We start from the raw sequence: 21,373 nt of genomic DNA on the forward strand, positions 1-21,373 counted from the left end.
CCCCACACACACATACAGGTCTCCCCCACACACATCTACAGGTCTCACCAACAAATTTCAACAGGTTTCTCCCACAAACACCTACAGTTCTCTCCCACACACACTTTCAGTTCTCCCCCCCCCACACACTTACAGGTCTCCCGCACACACTTATAGGTCTCTCCCACACACACTTTCAGTTCTCCCACCACACACTTACAGGTCTCCCCTCACACACACTTACAGGTCTTCCTCACATCCTTACATGTCTCCCCCATACACTTACAGGTCTCCCCCACACACACTTACTGGTGTCTCTCACACATACTTACAGGTCTCCCCACACACACTTACAGGTCTCCCACACACACTTATAGGTCTCTGCCACACATACTTACAGGTCTCCCACACACACTTACAGGTCTCCCACACACACTTATAGGTCTTTCCTCCACACACTTACAGGTCTCCCCACACACTTACAGGTCTCTCCCCCCACACACTTACAGGTCTTCAACACACATTTACAGGTCTCCCACACACACTTACAGGTCTTCCCTCCACACACTTACAGGTCTCCCCACACACTTACAGGTCTCCCCCACACACTCTTACAGGTCTTTCCCACACACACTTACAGGTATACCACACACACTTACAGATCACTCCGACACACACTTACAGGTCTCCCCCACACACACTTACAGATCTCCCCCACACACTTACAGGTATCCTCCCACACACTTACAGGTCTCCCCCACACACACTCACAGGTCTCCTACACACACTTACAGGGCTCCAACGCACAATTACATGTCTCCCCCCCACACACTTACAGGTCTCCCCACACACACACTTACAGGTCTTTAACACACACTTACAGGTCGTCAACACACACTTACAGGTCTCCCACACACACTTACAGGTTTTCCCTCAACACACTTACAGGTCTCCCCACACACTTACAGGTCTCCCCCACACACACTTACAGGTCTCCCCCACACACACTTACAGGTCTCCCACACACACTTACAGGTATCCCCCACACACACTTACAGGTCTCCCCCACATACACTCACAGGTCTCCCACACACACTTACAGGTCTCTCCGACACACACTTACAGGTCTCCCACACACACACTTACAGGTCTCCCCCACACACTTACAGGTCTCCCACACACACACTTACAGGTCTCCAGCAAACACTCACTTACAATTCTCCCCCACACACACTTACAGGTCTCCCCCACACACTTTCAGGTCTCCCCCACACACTTACAGGTCTCCCCCCCACACACACTCTTACAGGTCCCCCCACATACACATAGAGGTCTCCCTAACACACACACTTACAGGTCTCTCCCACACACACTTTCAGGTCTTCCCCACACACACTTTCAGGTCTCTCTCACACACACTTACAGGTGACTCCCACACACACTTTCAGTTTCCCCCCCCACACTTACAGGTCTTCCACACACACTTACAGGTCTCCCCCACACATTTACAGGTCTCTCACACACACTTACAGATCTCTCCCACACACAATTTAGATCTCCCCAACACACACCTACAGGTCACCCCCACACACACTTTCAGGTCTCTCCCACATACACTTACAGGTATCCCCAACACACACTTTCAGGTCTCCCCAACACACACATACAGGTCTCCCCCACACACATCTACAAGTCTCACCAACAAATTTCTACAGGTTTCTCCCACAAACACCTACAGTTCTCTCCCACACACTTTCAGTTCTCCCCCTCACACACTTACAGGTCTCCCGCACACACTTATAGGTCTCCCACACACTTACAGGTCTCCCACACACCCTTATAGGTCTCTCCCACACACACTTTCAGTTCTCCCACCACACACTTACAGGTCTCCCCTCACACACACTTACAGGTCTTCCTCACATCCTTACATGTCTCCCCCATACACTTACAGGTCTCCCCCACACACACTTACTGTTGTCTCTCACACATACTTACAGGTCTCCCACACACACTTACGGGTCTCCCACACACACTTATAGATCTCTCCCACACACACTTACAGGTCTCCCTCACACACACTTACAGGTTTCCTCCACACACACACTTACAGGTCTCCCCCACACACACTTATAGGTCTCCTCTCACACACTTACAGGTCTCCCACACACACTTATAGGTCTCTCCCACACATACTTAGAGGTCTCCCACACACACTTACAGGTCTCCCACACACACTTATAGGTCTTCCCTCCACACACTTACAGGTCTCCCCACACACTTACAGGTCTTCAACACACACTTACAGGTCTCCCACACACACTTACAGGTCTTCCCTCCACACACTTACAGGTCTCCCCACACACTTACAGGTCTCCCCCACACACACTTACAGGTCTCTCCCACACACACTTACAGGTATACCACACACACTTACAGGTCTCCCCGACACACACTTACAGGTCTCCTCCACACACACTTACAGTTCTCCCCCACACACACTCTCAGGTCTCCCACACACACTTACAGGTATCCCCCACACACACTTACAGGTCTCCCCCACACACACTCACAGGTCTCCCACACACACTTACAGGGCTCCCACGCACACTTACATGTCTCCCCCCCACACACTTACAGGTCTCCCCACACACACACTTACAGGTCTTTAACACACACTTACAGGTCGTCAACACACACTTACAGGCCTCCCACACACACTTACAGGTCTTCCCTCCACACACTTACAGGTCTTCCCTCCACACACTTACAGGTCTCCCCACACACTTACAGGTCTCCCCCACACACACTTACAGGTCTCCCACACACACTTACTGGTATCCCCCACACACACTTACAGGTCTCCCCCACATACACTCACAGGTCTCCCACACACACTTACAGGGTTCCCACACACATTTACAGGTCTCCCGCACACACTTACAGGTTTCCCACACACACTTACAGGTCTCCCACGCACACTTACCGGTCTCCCCCACACACTTACAGTTCTTCAACACACATTTACAGGTCTTCAACACACACTTACAGGTCTCTCCCACACACACTTTCAGTTCTCTCCCCACACACTTACAGGTCTCCCACACATGCTTACATGTCTCTCTCACACACTTACAGGTCTCCTACACACACTGACAGGTCTCCCACACACACACTTACTGGTCTCCACACACACACTTACTGGTCTCCCACACACACTACAGGTCTTCCCTCTATACACCTACAGATCTCCCGTACACACACTTACAGGTCTCTCACACACACACTTACTGGTCTCCACACACACACTTACTGGTCTCCCACACACACTTACAGGTCTCCCACACACACACTTACAGGTCTCCCCCACACACATCTACAGGTCTCCCTTACATATACCTCTCTCCAACACACACAGTGTCTGTCTTCTCCAACACCTCCCCACCTCCTGTTCCAACCCAAGAAAACCAGCCTCCCAACACACCACCTAAGGCGTTTCTCGACGTACATATCCTCCCTATCAACATCCCACTCACAACCCACAGCATCACAATGTCCTAGCACCCGATCTTCCCCAACACAGTCCCTTCACACACTGCTTAACACCTTCCCACTCTCGCCACATCACTGTAACCATTGTATTTATACACCTTGGTCTTCACTGTAAATATCTTCACATGCTCTCCCTTTGTGTCCACTCAGACCTGCCTTGTCTCCCACACTTGCGCTCTCTCAGTCGTCCCACACAGTCACCCACTCCCAGTCTCCCGCCTGCACACCCCTCTCCCTCCCACACATCCCGCCCATCTCACTCCCACACATCCTGCCTATCTCACTCCCACATATCCTGCCCATCTCCCTCGCACACATCCTGCCCATCTCCCTCCCACACATCCCGCCCATCTCCTTCCCACACATCCTGCCCATCTACCTCCCACACATCCTGCCCATCTCCCTCCCCTTACATCCTGCACATCTACCTCCCACACATCCTGCCAATCTTCCTCCCCTCACATCCTGCACATCTACCTTCCACACATCCTGCCAATCTTCCTCCCCTCACATCCTGCACATCTACCTCCCACACATCCTGCCAATCTTCCTCCCCTCACATCCTGCACATCTACCTCCCACATATCCTGCCAATCTTCCTCTCCTCACATCCTGCACATCTACCTCCCACACATCCTGCCAATCTTCCTCTCCTCACATCCTGCACATCTACCTCCCACACATCCTGCCAATCTTCCTCCCACATATCATTCGCATCTGCCAACAATGTAATTCTCACCGTTTGCTGCTTTGAACATGGTAATCCTTTTAAGCCATGTCGTGAATCTTTAATTAATATACACTTTTTGAGGGAGAGAGTTATCAGGAGAACGTGCCAAGCTGTTACGACTATAAAGTACTTGGGAGATTAAGGATTTGTGATGGGACGGGAGCTGAATATAAAAGAGATTTGCTGTTATCACAGCAAATATGTAATGTTATAATAATTGGGAGGTAAGTTGATGCCTATCTATCCAACTCTTTAACAACAGGGATCATATTCGCCACTCTCCAGAGCCTTGGGTTAGATGGTCAGTTTGAGTGGTTTGAGGAACCACTGAACCACTAACTCTCCATTGAGGAACCACTGACCCGCTACTTCGCTCTACATTTTATATTTAGTTACTAACTTCTTTTTTTAGTAACTATTAATTTTCTGGTTGTTTTCAATACATCGATACTTTTAATCAAGTGTCTGTGTATTGATGTGTTCTTCTATAGTAAAGGCTGACATTAAATACTCGCTTAGAATATTACCCATTTCATCTTTCTTATATGTTAGCTGGTTTGAAACTTCAGGAAGAACACTCACTTCACAACTCTGCTCGCTTCTTCGGTTTAACATCATCTATACAGTCAGCAAATTAAAAATAAGCCAGGATAAGCACCTTTGAGACGGCACTGGGTAAGACCCTTCAGAAGCCGCCCTGAAGGCGTTCAACTCCCGGGCGAAGAATTCGTCTTTAAAGCCACCAACCACATCTGCAAATCAACAAAATAATCACAGAATGACAATCTGCTGCAGAAGAGACTCTAGCATAGATAAATAACTGAAAACTATTCTGATTATAAATTAAGTTGCACAAAAGGTGAACAAACGTGATGGCTCACCATTCTGTTCATTAAGTAGCATCCAAGATCTCATCCTGGTCTCATCTCAAGATAAACCATCTCATTGTATACTGACTTTTTCCCAAGTGTGAAGATAAATGTAAACATCCTGTGAGTTATCGACAAGTATGTTGTAACATAATGAGACAACCATGATCCTCCTGACTGTAAACCTGAGTGGTTTACAGTCAGAAGGTACAGATCAGGATCCACACCTGAGTAGTCTTCTATCAGAAGATCTGGATCTACACCTGGTAGTAAATGCGGATTAACATGTGATAGTTGGTCCAGGTCGAGGTCCGAGAGCAGCTGATGATCGAAGTCTAACAAGAGGTTAGGATTCCCAGCTAGGAGAAGGTCTTCATCTGCCGTAGAGCCTTCACTAGCCAGAAGCGGCGTCCTCGCCTCCCAGCACCACTCCACCATCACACACACGGAGAACACACTGAAACAAATATATACCAGTCCAGTAACATAATGGTGTCGTAAAACATACTTATCAAGGAGCTTCGAAAGTTTACTGTCGGTCACGAAGCTCTTTGAGTCGAAGCTGACAATGGCGTATAATTACACACATTTTATTAAAGTTATGTGGGAGTGAAACTTCTATAGTTGCTGACCCTATTCCTGCTACATATGCCTCCTGTTACGAACCCGGATCCAGCGTCCGAGCCCGGAGTAGTGACGACCGCGCCATCTGTGGGTCAGCTCCCGAAACCCCCTCCAAACGGACGACGACACCTGGTGAGGACGGCGTGTACTGGCCTCGAGGGCCAGTTTCCAGTCCTGTTCAGCGCTCAACACAACCGCTGCTGACCTCTGGTGAGGTGGTGCTCAGACACCAGTGCCATCTATGGAGTGGATAGGTGGGCGTTTGTGTCTGAGCCTGTAAGTGAGGTGCCTTAGTGTGTCCCAGTTATTGATGACGTGTCTGCTTACAGAGTCGACCTGGGACTGCTGTGATGGAAGTTGAGTCAGTCTACCCAAGGCAGCCGTCTCCATACCTTGTGCTTTGCTGCAGCAGCTGTGAAGTCGTCCCCCGGAAGAACACTGTGGTGTGTTACCCTGCCAGTGGAGTGGCAGTAGAAGGATTACCCGGGACCGACTGTTGGAGACGATCATCCACTGGGGTATTGAGGACAGGAGAGTGATTTGTGGTGTCACACGAGGCTCCTGTCTAGGGCGTTCCCCTTATATCGTTCGTGGAGTGGCCTGACCAGCCTTGCTGATCCGGAACCTGCCAGCAGACCAGCTGGACGTGTGGTTGACGGCCTCCACGGCGGTGCCCCCAGTGGACCTGTGTTTTGGCTGACCTGTGGCCAGGGTAGGCTCAACTTCTCAGAGGATTCGTTGTGAGGCCACGAAAGCACCGAGGACTCAGCACCGAGAGAGTTGAATCAGAGTCTTCAGGAGAAGACGATTGTGCGATCCTTCAGTACGAAGACGATTCCCTTGTATAGTGTTAATACCCCTCCCCCGTGTAATCTTTTTATATATTATTTATTGGTGGTGGGCAACATATTATATTAAGTTTTTGCCTTTATTTCCCTTCCCCTTTGAGTTTCTTGCGTCACGGATCACATCCCTTGAAAGCCACTACTGGCTTGGGGTCGGATACAACTTCCTCTAACAACATCAGAGTAAGAACCCCGTTGCGTCCCGAGAGGGCCGTAACACCTCCGGAGCCACATGTGACTACACAACCCCGGGTGGCTGCCCGCCCCAAGCTGCCTCCGGAGCCACATGTGACTACACAACCCCGGGTGGCTGCCCGCCCCAAGCTGTCTCCGGAGCCACATGTGACTACACAACCCCGGGTGGCTGCCCGCCCCAAGCTGCCTCCGGAGCCACATGTGACTACACAACCCCGGGTGGCTGCACGCCCCAAGCCACCTCCGGAGCCACATGTGACTACACAACCCCGGGTGGCTGCCCGCCCCAAGCTACCTCCGGAGCCACATGTGACTACACAATCCCGGGTGGCTGCCCGCCCCAAGCTGCCTCCGGAGCCACATGTGACTACACAACCCCGGGTGGCTGCACGCCCCAAGCTGCCTCCGGAGCCACATGTGACTACACAACCCCGGGTGGCTGCCCGCCCCAAGCCACCTCCGGAGCCACATGTGACTACACAACCCTGGGTGGCTGCCCGCCCCAAGCCACCTCCGGAGCCACATGTGACTACACAACCCTGGGTGGCTGCCCGCCCCAAGCCACCTCCGGAGCCACATGTGACTACACAACCCTGGGTGGCTGCCCGCTCCAAGCCACCTCCGGAGCCACATGTGACTACACAACCCTGGGTGGCTGCCCGCCCCAAGCCACCTCCGGAGCCACATGTGACTACACAACCCCGGGTGGCTGCCCGCCCCAAGCCACCTCCGGAGCCACATGTGACTACACAACCCTGGGTGGCTGCCCGCCCCAAGCCACCTCCGGAGCCACATGTGACTACACAACCCCGGGTGGCTGCACGCCCCAAGCCACCTCCGGAGCCACATGTGACTATAAAACCCAGCCTTTTGTATATAAAAGGCTGCCTGTATAAGCAACCCTATACAGACTTTTTGACTGACAATCTTTATGTATACTGGATTTTTCTATTCCATCTTCAACTTTGTCTTTTCCAATTTTGCTGATTTATTTTAAAAATTATTATTATTTTGAACTGATTTAAATATGTAAGTAAATACATTGAACTTTAATTAACAAAAAAAAACTTAAAATGTCATGAGTGTTTCATACATATTGTTGAGAGGCACCAACTAACTCACCTGAGGAGGAGGAGGACCGCCCCAGGTCGTCCGCGACGGACCCAAGGCCTCTCACAGGGTCTCATCAGGTAAAGACGGTCTTGCGCTGCAACGGAAAATGTTGTGTTGGAAATGCAATGTTGCTGTTTGTTCTCTCAGGGTGGGAGAGTTATTTGCTTGCAAAAACCGAGCTGTGTGAGAGGGAGCTTTTGGCCTGAAAACACTGAGCTGTGAGAGTAAGAGCTTTTTGGCTTGCAATCACTAAACTGTGAGAGTAAGAACTTTTGACCAGTGAACAGTGGGAGTAAGAGTTTTTGACCCGCAAACAGTGAGGTGTGAGAGTAAGAACTTTTGCCTTGCATTCATTGAACTGTGAGAGTAAGAGCTTTTGGCCTCCAAACACTGAGCTGTGAGAGTAAGAGCTTTTGGCCTCCAAACACTGAGCTGTGAGAGTAAGAGCTTTTGGCCTCCAAACACTGAGCTGTGAGAGTAAGAGCTTTGAGCCTGATAATACTGAACAGTGGAAGGGAAAGTTCTTGGCCTGCAGACACAGAGCTGTGGAATGGACAACTGATGGTCTGAGAACACTGAGCTGTGGGACGGAGGTGAGGTCCCGAGCAGGCCTGGTGATCTCACCGTAAGTCGTGTACAGTGTTTGTTACGTCTCAAGTGTATCTCAGGTCAGGTCAGACGCCCTGAAGTGATCAGCCACACGAGGACCAAGTGTGAAGCTGACAGGTCACCACTGATGGTGACCACCACCACTGATGGTGACCATCACCACTGATGGTGACCACCACCACTGATGGTGACCATCACCACTGATGGTGACCACCACCACTAATGGTGACCAGCACCACTGATGGTGACCACCACCACTAATGGTGATCTTCACCACTGATGGTGACCATCACCACTGATGGTGACCACCACCACTGATGGAGACCATCACCACTGATGGTGACCATCACCACTGATGGTGATCTTCACCACTGATGGTGACCATCACCACTGATGGTGACCATCACCACTGATGGTGACCATCACCACTGATGGTGACCACCACCACTGATGGTGATCTTCACCACTGATGGTGACCATCACCACTGATGGTGACCATCACCACTGATGGTGACCACCACCACTGATGGTGACCATCACCACTGATGGTGACCACCACCACTAATGGTGACCATCACCACTGATGGTGACCACCACCACTAATGGTGATCTTCACCACTGATGGTGACCATCACCACTGATGGTGACCACCACCACTGATGGTGACCATCACCACTGATGGTGACCATCACCACTGATGGTGATCTTCACCACTGATGGTGACCATCACCACTGATGGTGACCATCACCACTGATGGTGACCATCACCACTGATGGTGACCACCACCACTGATGGTGATCTTCACCACTGATGGTGACCATCACCACTGATGGTGACCATCACCACTGATGGTGACCACCACCACTGATGGTGACCATCACCACTGAGGTGACCACCACCACTAATGGTGACCATCACCACTGATGGTGACCACCACCACTAATGGTGATCTTCACCACTGATGGTGACCATCACCACTGATGGTGACCACCACCACTGATGGTGACCATCACCACTGATGGTGACCATCACCACTGATGGTGATCTTCACCACTGATGGTGACCATCACCACTGATGGTGACCATCACCACTGATGGTGACCATCACCACTGATGGTGACCACCACCACTGATGGTGATCTTCACCACTGATGGTGACCATCACCACTGATGGTGACCATCACCACTGATGGTGACCACCACCACTGATGGTGACCATCACCACTGATGGTGACCACCACCACTAATGGTGACCATCACCACTGATGGTGACCACCACCACTAATGGTGATCTTCACCACTGATGGTGACCATCACCACTGATGGTGACCACCACCACTGATGGTGACCATCACCACTGATGGTGACCATCACCACTGGTGATCTTCACCACTGATGGTGACCATCACCACTGATGGTGAACATCACCACTGATGGTGATCATCACCACTGATGGTGACCACCACCACTGATGGTGACCATCACCACTGATGGTGACCACCACCACTGATGGTGATCTTCACCACTGATGGTGACCATCACCACTGATGGTGACCACCACCACTGATGGTGACCACCACCACTGATGGTGACCACCACCACTGATGGTGACCATCACCACTGATGGTGACCATCACCACTGATGGTGACCATCACCACTGATGGTGACCATCACCACTGATGGTGACCATCACCACTGATGGTGACCATCACCACTGATGGTGATCTATCACCACTGATGGTGACCATCACCACTGATGGTGACCACCACCACTGATGGTGACCACCACCACTGATGGTGACCATCACCACTGATGGTGACCATCACCACTGATGGTGACCATCACCACTGATGGTGACCATCACCACTGATGGTGACCATCACCACTGATGGTGACCATCACCACTGATGGTGACCATCACCACTGATGGTGACCACCACCACTGATGGTGACCATCACCACTGATGGTGACCATCACCACTGATGGTGACCACCACCACTGATGGTGATCTTCACCACTGATGGTGACCATCACCACTGATGGTGACCACCACCACTGATGGTGACCATCACCACTGATGGTGACCATCACCACTGATGGTGACCACCACCACTGATGGTGACCATCACCACTGATGGTGACCATCCACCACTGATGGTGACCATCACCACTGATGGTGACCACCACCACTGATGGTGACCATCACCACTGATGGTGACCACCACCACTGATGGTGACCATCACCACTGATGGTGACCATCACCACTGATGGTGACCATCACCACTGATGGTGACCACCACCACTGATGGTGACCATCACCACTGATGGTGACCATCACCACTGATGGTGACCATCACCACTGATGGTGACCATCACCACTGATGGTGACCATCACCACTGATGGTGATCTTCACCACTGATGGTGACCATCACCACTGATGGTGACCATCACCACTGATGGTGACCATCACCACTGATGGTGACCACCACCACTGATGGTGACCATCACCACTGATGGTGACCACCACCACTGATGGTGATCTTCACCACTGATGGTGACCATCACCACTGATGGTGACCACCACCACTGATGGTGACCATCACCACTGATGGTGACCATCACCACTGATGGTGATCTTCACCACTGATGGTGACCATCACCACTGATGGTGACCATCACCACTGATGGTGATCATCACCACTGATGGTGACCAACACCACTGATGGTGACCATCACCACTGATGGTGACCACCACCACTGATGGTGATCTTCACCACTGATGGTGACCATCACCACTGATGGTGACCACCACCACTGATGGTGACCACCACCACTGATGGTGACCATCACCACTGATGGTGACCATCACCACTGATGGTGACCATCACCACTGATGGTGACCATCACCACTGATGGTGACCATCCACCACTGATGGGTGACCATCACCACTGATGGTGACCATCACCACTGATGGTGACCATCACCACTGATGGTGACCATCACCACTGATGGTGACCACCACCACTAATGGTGACCATCACCACTGATGGTGACCACCACCACTGATGGTGATCCATCACCACTGATGGTGACCATCACCACTGATGGTGACCACCACCACTGATGGTGACCATCACCACTGATGGTGACCATCACCACTGATGGTGACCATCACCACTGATGGTGACCATCACCACTGATGGTGACCATCACCACTGATGGTGACCATCACCACTGATGGTGACCACCACCACTGATGGTGATCCTATCACCACTGATGGTGACCATCACCACTGATGGTGACCATCACCACTGATGGTGACCATCACCACTGATGGTGACCATCACCACTGATGGTGACCACCACCACTGATGGTGACCATCACCACTGATGGTGACCACCACCACTGATGGTGATCTCACCACTGATGGTGACCATCACCACTGATGGTGACCACCACCACTGATGGTGACCATCACCACTGATGGTGACCATCACCACTGATGGTGACCATTCACCACTGATGGTGACCATCACCACTGATGGTGACCATCACCACTGATGGTGACCATCACCACTGATGGTGACCACCACCACTGATGGTGATCATCACCACTGATGGTGACCATCACCACTGATGGTGACCATCACCACTGATGGTGACCACCACCACTGATGGTGACCATCACCACTGATGGTGACCACCACCACTGATGGTGACCATCACCACTGATGGTGACCACCACCACTGATGGTGATCTTCACCACTGATGGTGACCATCACCACTGATGGTGACCACCACCACTGATGGTGACCATCACCACTGATGGTGACCATCACCACTGGTGATCTTCACCACTGATGGTGACCATCACCACTGATGGTGACCATCACCACTGATGGTGATCATCACCACTGATGGTGACCACCACCACTGATGGTGACCATCACCACTGATGGTGACCACCACCACTGATGGTGATCTTCACCACTGATGGTGACCATCACCACTGATGGTGACCACCACCACTGATGGTGACCACCACCACTGATGGTGACCACCACCACTGATGGTGACCATCACCACTGATGGTGACCATCACCACTGATGGTGACCATCACCACTGATGGTGACCATCACCACTGATGGTGACCATCCCCACTGATGGTGCCCACCACCACTGATGGTGATCTTCACCACTGATGGTGACCATCACCACTGATGGTGACCACCACCACTGATGGTGACCACCACCACTGATGGTGACCATCACCACTGATGGTGACCATCACCACTGATGGTGACCATCACCACTGATGGTGACCATCACCACTGATGGTGACCATCACCACTGATGGTGACCATCACCACTGATGGTGACCATCACCACTGATGGTGACCATCACTGATGGTGACCACCACCACCACTAATGGTGACCATCACCACTGATGGTGACCACCACCACTGATGGTGATCTTCACCACTGATGGTGACCATCACCACTGATGGTGACCACCACCACTGATGGTGACCATCACCACTGATGGTGACCATCACCACTGATGGTGACCACCACCACTGATGGTGACCACCACCACTGATGGTGACCACCAACACTGATGGTGACCATCACCACTGATGGTGACCACCACCACTGATGGTGACCATCACCACTGATGGTGACCACCACCACTGATGGTGACCACCACCACTGATGGTGACCATCACCACTGATGGTGACCATCACCACTGATGGTGACCATCACCACTGATGGTGACCATCACCACTGATGGTGACCACCACCACTGATGGTGACCATCACCACTGATGGTGACCACCACCACTGATGGTGACCATCACTACTGATGGTGATCTTCACCACTGATGGTGACCATCACCACTGATGGTGACCACCACCACTGATGGTGACCACCACCACTGATGGTGACCATCACCACTGATGGTGACCATCACCACTGATGGTGACCATCACCACTGATGGTGACCATCACCACTGATGGTGACCACCACCACTGATGGGGATCTTCACTACTGATGGTGACCATCACCACTGATGGTGACCACCACCACTGATGGTGACCACCACCACTGATGGTGACCACCACCACTGATGGTGACCATCACCACTGATGGTGACCATCACCACTGATGGTGACCATAACCACTGATGGTGACCATCACCACTGATGGTGATCATCACCACTGATGGTGACCACCACCACTGATGGTGACCATCACCACTGATGGTGACCACCACCACTGATGGTGATCTTCACCACTGATGGTGATCTTCACCACTGATGGTGATCTTCACCACTGATGGTGACCATCACCACTGATGGTGACCACCACCACTGATGGTGACCACCACCACTGATGGTGACCACCACCACTGATGGTGACCATCACCACTGATGGTGACCATCACCACTGATGGTGACCATCACCACTGATGGTGACCATCACCACTGATGGTGACCATCACCACTGATGGTGACCACCACCACTGATGGTGACCATCACCACTGATGGTGACCATCACCACTGATGGTGACCACCACCACCACTAATGGTGACCATCACCACTGATGGTGACCATCACCACTGATGGTGACCACCACCACTGATGGTGACCATCACCACTGATGGTGACCATCACCACTGATGGTGACCACTACCACTAATGGTGACCACCACCACTGATGGTGACCATCACCACTGATGGTGACCATCACCACTGATGGTGACCACCACCACTGATGGTGACCATCACCACTGATGGTGACCACCACCACTGATGGTGACCACCACCACTGATGGTGACCATCACCACTGATGGTGACCACCACCACTGATGGTGACCATCACCACTGATGGTGACCATCACCACTGATGGTGACCACCACCACTGATGGTGACCACCACCACTGATGGTGACCACCACCACTGATGGTGACCATCACCACTGATGGTGACCACCACCACTGATGGTGATCTTCACCACTGGTGGTGCCCATCACCACTGATGGTGACCACCACCACTGATGGTGACCACCACCACTGATGGTGACCATCACCACTGATGGTGACCATCACCACTGATGGTGATCTTCACCACTGATGGTGACCATCACCACTGATGGTGATCATCACCACTGATGGTGACCACCACCACTGATGGTGACCATCACCACTGATGGTGACCACCACCACTGATGGTGATCTTCACCACTGATGGTGACCATCACCACTGATGGTGACCACCACCACTGATGGTGCCCACCACCACTGATGGTGACCATCACCACTGATGGTGACCATCACCACTGATGGTGACCATCACCACTGATGGTGACCATCACCACTGATGGTGACCATCACCACTGATGGTGACCATCACCACTGATGGTGACCACCACCACTGATGGTGACCATCACCACTGATGGTGACCACCACCACTGATGGTGACCATCACCACTGATGGTGACCATCACCACTGATGGTGATCTTCACCACTGATGGTGACCATCACCACTGATGGTGACCATCACCACTGATGGTGATCATCACCACTGATGGTGATCATCACCACTGATGGTGACCACCACCACTGATGATGACCATCACCACTGATGGTGACCATCACCACTGATGGTGACCATCACCACTGATGGTGACCACCACCACTGATGGTGACCACCACCACTGATGGTGACCATCACCACTGATGGTGACCATCACCACTGATGGTGACCATCACCACTGATGGTGACCATCACCACTGATGGTGATCTTCACCACTGATGATGACCATCACCACTGATGGTGACCATCACCACTGATGGTGATCATCACCACTGATGGTGATCTTCACCACTGATGGTGACCATCACCACTAATGGTGATCATCACCACTGATGGTGACTATGGATTCATTCTCTCCAATTCCGTGTGTGTTTCTAAAGTACACACTGGTCCGATGGGAACCTCACTGATAGTATATTTCAACAACAGTTAGTTTCTTCTACCTCGAGGATTACGGGTGTCATGATCCCAGGCTGCCTGAGAAACGAGTTAACCCCCCCTGAGAGTTATTCTGCCAGACCTGACCTAACTAAGCGGTCAAGGTAGACTTGGATATATATATATATATATATATATATATATATATATATATATATATATATATATATATATATATATATATATATATATATATATATATAAATATATATATATATATAAATATATATATATATATATATATATATATATATATATATATAGATATATATATATATTGTCACGTGGGGGGTGGTGGGCCGGGGCTCTGCTAGCACTCGGCTGCTAGGGGCTCAAAAGGCCGAATACTCAGTCCCTCCGACTCCCGGGATTCACCGGAGTCTCCTTGGTCACACAGGAGAGAACCAACCAAGCCCACCTCCGCAGGTCTTTGCTTCCACCACAAAAGGGGGTGCCACTGATTTACCCTGGAAGCCCTTCAGTCAATTACGGGGAAACTGCTGTTAACAGTTCCGGCCTAGACCTGTGGAGGAGTGAAGGAAGACTCAGGCTTACCTTATAACAATAACCTCCCTGAGTCTTGCCTGCCAGACAAAAAGGTTGCAGGAACTCCTTTCCTGCCTGTCTTCTCTATCTTCTCCTTAACAAGGTCGCCAGCTGGGTTATTATATCTGCACCCCAGCAATGCAGTTCAGTGGGCGTATTATATATTGTTTGTAGCCAGAAGGTTGCTACTCCCATAGATCTGCTACTAGACTGTCGGCCCAGGGTACTCTCCCAGAAAGGTCTGTGTAGCTTTACCTCTCTATAGCCACTACGTCAATAGTTGCCACCATTCAGGCACAGATACTGATCGGATGGCTAAGGGTACACTTTTATATAAGTCTGTGCTGTCTTTACCACTCTCCAGGCAATAAGAACTGCTATAGAGAACGTAGTGTTCCCTAGGTGGTACTATGATAACCTTCGTGTATGCTCATAGAGCAAATATCATAAATGGAGGCACACTTAAACACAGTGATAAAACGTGTGAATTTACTGATGCAAATTACATGAACACACACAAACACAAGTAATACATGAATATGGAAATATGGATAATAAGTCTGGAGATCGTCAGCCTCTTCTCCCACGACCTCCAACACTCCTTCAACTGGGCAGAAAGACAGGAGTCTCACACTCTCACAGGAGGGCCTCTTCACCACGGCGGCGCCTCTTCTTCATTGTCCTGCCATCAATACACACTGTCCTCTCTGTCAGTCCTGGACGCAAGCTGCCTTGCAGCCTATTCTACTATTAAAGTATTAAAGTCCTGCTGCCACATACGTAAGTAAATATTGTGGCCTAACTAGCCTACTCATACAAGGGGTAATGGGAGGGAAAATGATCTACCTTACAGTCCTGGCTCACGACGCCTGTCCCTCGATGGTGTGAGGTTCCCACGCTTCCTGAGTCGATCCTCGACGATCCAGGAACGTTCCACAGGTCCTCAGGTGTCGTGGAGCCTTCGCGTCGTTGCCGTTCCAATTCCTGAGATTCAGCTGCCCCAATCCTGGTTCATCGATGGGCGCTGAGCTACTCACTATTTTTCCCACACTCGCCCCTTCCACAAGGCGTTGCTCCTTGTCCTAGGCACGGTGTCGTCCTTCCAAGACCCTCAGTGGATGTGACCCGGTCACAGCTAGGCTTGCCCGCCACACCTTTTCTGACCCTCAACGTCCAACGTCGCCGCCCTGCGTCGTCGCCGAATATTTTCCAAGTTTGGCCCTCTTTCGCTCAATAAACTTGGTTCCTTTTGCTTCCCAGAAGCGCTGGGTCTCCAATATATCCGATGGGCTGCAATAGCCAGCACCAATCCACTAAGAAAGGCTTGTAGAGCCTCTAATCCTGGAGAGCAGACCGAGGTGCGTCCTGTCGCTTCCAAGGTCGGGTCACTTCTGACGTTGGCGCCGCCCGGGGCACTCGGTGACGTCATGGCGGGCCCTGATTTGTCGCCCGCGACCTAAGTCGGCCAATCCGCGATCGGCTAGTGTCCCTTCCAAAAGGTCATATCTGCCTTAGGGGATACTCTTTCATTTTATAACAGGGCGCCAATTTTTCTTTATTTACAACTTATAATATAACTTCCTTCCCTTAACTGGCAGTCGGTCTGGTCGCCACATATATCATTAGACTCCCTGAACCTCAGAGAATCAGTAGGGAGAGCTGATATGACTCTTTAAGCCGGCAAACGAAAGAGATAGGAGAGGGCACCGTAACATACCCCTCCCCTTAAAATAAGAGTCATATCGGAAGAGCAGCCTCAAGAGGGCAACCTATACTCTTGCTCCCTCCGTTCCTTAAGTGTCACTCCTCCAGTTGGTGATGTGGCTCGTACCACCTTGCCAGTCACTCGCCTCATTATATCTCCACCTCACATAGGACCGGGTGTGATGGGTGTTCCCTGAACACCTACAAGAAATCCTCTCTCCGTGGCTACGAGTGTACTCCCACGGCTCGTTACCACTGTAAGATTCAGTGCATGCAGCGCCTCCACCGCGTCGTGCACTCCGAGATAGTCTTGCATTTCCACTGCGTCCTACAGGTACTCCATGTTTCCTCTCATGATCTCTTCGCCAATCTTTTCTCTTCTCGGTTCCTCTTCTCCCATAAGTGCGTTGTCTCCTCACAGTGGCACTTGTCACCTGTACTCCATCCAGCAGCTTCCTCTCTTCCACACTAGGCTTTTGCGATGGCCCAATGCCCCTCTGGTTAGGCTGGCGCCTACCCTGGGTGTACCTATTCCCTGCTTTCTTCGTATTGCCTTTCCTATACCATTCGCTCCTTCGTTCCCGACGAACATCTTCACTTCTCCATGAGATTCTCTTCCCTGCAGACGTCTTCTTCGGTTCGTGGTTGGGCTCATCCACCTCCCTGTGGCTCACCTCACCACGGTGGTTCATCTTGCACCTCCCACTATTCATCTGGCTGGCATAGGGTGCACTGCGTCGTGGCTCCTCCACTCTGCCCCTCACTGCCGTTCGCTCATCCACTGAGCTTACTTTATTTACGTTTCTGTGTGGAGGGAGTGCGGTCTGCAGCCTCTTCACCGCCCCAGGCGTTTGTACAGCTGCTCCTCGCCACTCCTCCACACGCATCATCAGGCTTAGTCGGAGGTCCTCGTCGGGGTTTTCCACGACCTCCGACGACCTCTCTGCACTCTCGCCCTCGTTGTCGTCGTCTCTGGCGACGTTTTCCCTGTCGAAGTCGGCTTCCTCACTGCCATCCGGAACGACTGATACCTCACCCGGCAGGGTTGTACCGCTTCTTGCAACATAGGCACTCCTGGCCCAATCAGGTTGTATCCTACTTCCTCCGAGGTCATTACTCAGCACCATTTGTACATGCTCTAGGGGTAACTTAGGGGCTACAGCTACTATAGCTTTCTCGACTCCGCAGTCGGCAATCAGCTGTACTTCGTGAAGTGGCAACCTGTATTCCTCCCCCACACTGCGTATCCTCACCACTCCCACGGGTGAATCATTAAATTCCTTGGGGAGAATACTCCTGGTTACCATACTTATGTCAGCACCCGTATCTCGAAGAACGGCCACCTCCACTGGGTCTGACTTTCCAAACTTCACGTTGGCCTCGAAAACGAAGGGATGTTCACCCAACTTCATTTCCCAACCATTCACGTTGGGTCCACTATAATATGGAGTGTGAACAAACACTCTCTCCTCTTCCAACATTAGTCCTATATTCCTTTGGTGCTCCTCACACTCGTGGGCATAATGTCCTCTCACACCACAGTTGAAGCATCGGCTGCCTCCCCTGGGCGGCCACTCGCCAGTCCCTCGGGCGGTACCACTTGCAGACGTCCCCTGGGTCCTCCTTGGACTCCCCGTCGTCGTATCCGGGACTGCCGCACCTGCTCCCGAGCTAGGTCCACTGCTCACAGCTTGGGGCTTCCTCCCCGCGTGTCTTGAGCTCTTGAACTGGGTTACTTCATCGGGCACACTACTCTTGGGAGAGTCCCCACCCGTCCTCGCTCCTCCTGAACTCCTAAAGTTCTCTCCCGACCTGGGGTAAGGCGAGTGTCTGGGTGGTCCCTCCCTCCTGAGGTGTAGTGCCTCCTCCAGCATGTCGGCTCGGTCTGCTGCAGCCTTCAGGTCCTTAATACCTGCTTCTCTCAACCTTACTCGCAACTCATTATGGAGCACTGACATAAACTTCTCCATCACTATCAGTCGTCTGATATCATCCGCCGACTCCACTTCCTCCGCCTTCAACCATCGTAGGAATTTCCGTTCCATATCCCTGGCGGTCTCGGCGTAAGTCTTTCCCGACGCTCTTGTATACTCTCTGAACCGCTTCTGGTACATCTCCGGAGTCAGCCGGAATGAGTGGAGCACTGCATTCTTAATCACGTCGTAACTAGTACACTCCTCTAGGTCCAGCATGTTATAGGCTTCCCGGGCCTCACCAGTCAACCTGCCCTGGACCAGAGCAGCCCAATCATCTTCTGGCCACTCCTTCAGAGTTGCTATCCGTTCAAAGTGTTCGAAGAACGCCTCCGCTTCTTGTGGTTCGAACGTAGGTAAGTCACGTTCCCTTACCTTGAGGTCATCTCGCCGTGCAGGTAGTGAGGGCAGACCACGCTCAACGCGACGCAATTCGACTTCTTTCTTTGCCTTTATCTCCTCCAGTCGCAGTTGTCTCTCTCCTTCTTCCCGCTGCAGCCGAGCTTCTCTCTCACGCTCCTCTCGCTGCAGCCGTGCTTCTCGCTCACGCTCCTCTCGCTGCAGCCGTGCCTCTCGCTCATGCTCCTCTCGCTGCAGCTCAGCCGCACGTTCCTCTCGCTGCATTTGCGCTTCTCTCTCCTCTCGTCGCAGCTGGGCTTCCAGTTGCATCTTCATTATTTCCAGTTGCAGGCTCCTCTTACTACAGCTGGACCTTCCACTGCTCCCATGTTCACTGTGAATTCTCTCCACACTGGTAGGCGCTTGGGGTGGCTCTAGTCGAGACGGTTCACCTTGCGACGGCTCTTCTCGGGACGGCTCCTCTTGAGATGGCTCCTCTCCCGTCGCCTCCTCTCAAGCTGTGAGCTGTGCCATGATCTCTATCCTTCGCTCCGTTACCTTAGTCGTCCTCAACCTGATCCCAAAGTGGTTTGCCACTTGTTGGAGCTGGGCCTTGGTACACTCCTCCAAAATTCTCTCGTCCCTTGTGTCAATAAATTTCTTTACTTTGTCCTCCTCCATCTCTATATCATTGAGCATACACGACAGCACAGACAAGTTAGTAGGCACTAATTTCACCGTTTCAGTCCCTTAGCCGATTGAGTAGCAGTACTACTGAATTCACTGGCCACACTGTATTAGTACCCTGGCAACACTTGTCTTGAAATTTGGGCCACACTGTAGCTTGATCCGCGCTTCCTGGCGAAGTTCCCAGTTCTTGGCTACCGGGGTTTGAAACCTGGCAAGGTCGCCAGTTCTCTGTCACGTGGGGGGTGGTGGGCCGGGGCTCTGCTAGCACTCGGCTGCTAGGGGCTCAAAAGGCCGAATACTCAGCCCCTCCGACTCCCGGGATTCACCGGAGTCTCCTTGGTCACACAGGAGAGGACCAACAATGCCCACCTCCGCAGGTCTTTGCTTCCACCACAAAAGGGGGTGCCACTGATTCACCCTGGAAGCCCTTCAGTCAAACACGGGGAAACTGCTGTTAACAGTTCCGGCCTAGACCCGTGGAGGAGTGAAGGAAGACTCAGGCTTACCTTATAACAATAACCTCCCTGAGTCTTGCCTGCCAGACAAAA

At 51.7% G+C, this 21,373-nt stretch overlaps 1 protein-coding gene across 3 annotated transcripts in view; it reads right to left on the bottom strand.

Annotated features, from left to right (window-relative positions):
* The window catches only part of LOC123749972 (3-galactosyl-N-acetylglucosaminide 4-alpha-L-fucosyltransferase FUT3-like), a 247,895-nt gene that overhangs the window by 120,757 nt on the left and 105,765 nt on the right, over positions 1-21,373 (bottom strand). For all 3 annotated transcript variants that reach the window (XM_069326910.1, XM_069326909.1, XM_069326911.1), the window contains exons 2-4: positions 7,917-8,001; positions 5,358-5,587; positions 4,920-5,013 (exon numbers count right to left, since the gene is read on the bottom strand). In XM_069326910.1, coding sequence (XP_069183011.1) covers positions 4,920-5,013; positions 5,358-5,587; positions 7,917-7,981 — 389 coding nt within the window. In that variant the 5' untranslated portion in view covers positions 7,982-8,001. The remainder of the gene's footprint in view (positions 1-4,919; positions 5,014-5,357; positions 5,588-7,916; positions 8,002-21,373) is intronic.

This window comes from Procambarus clarkii, chromosome 19, assembly GCF_040958095.1.
Source record: "Procambarus clarkii isolate CNS0578487 chromosome 19, FALCON_Pclarkii_2.0, whole genome shotgun sequence".
In the NCBI taxonomy this organism is placed as follows: domain Eukaryota; kingdom Metazoa; phylum Arthropoda; class Malacostraca; order Decapoda; family Cambaridae; genus Procambarus; species Procambarus clarkii.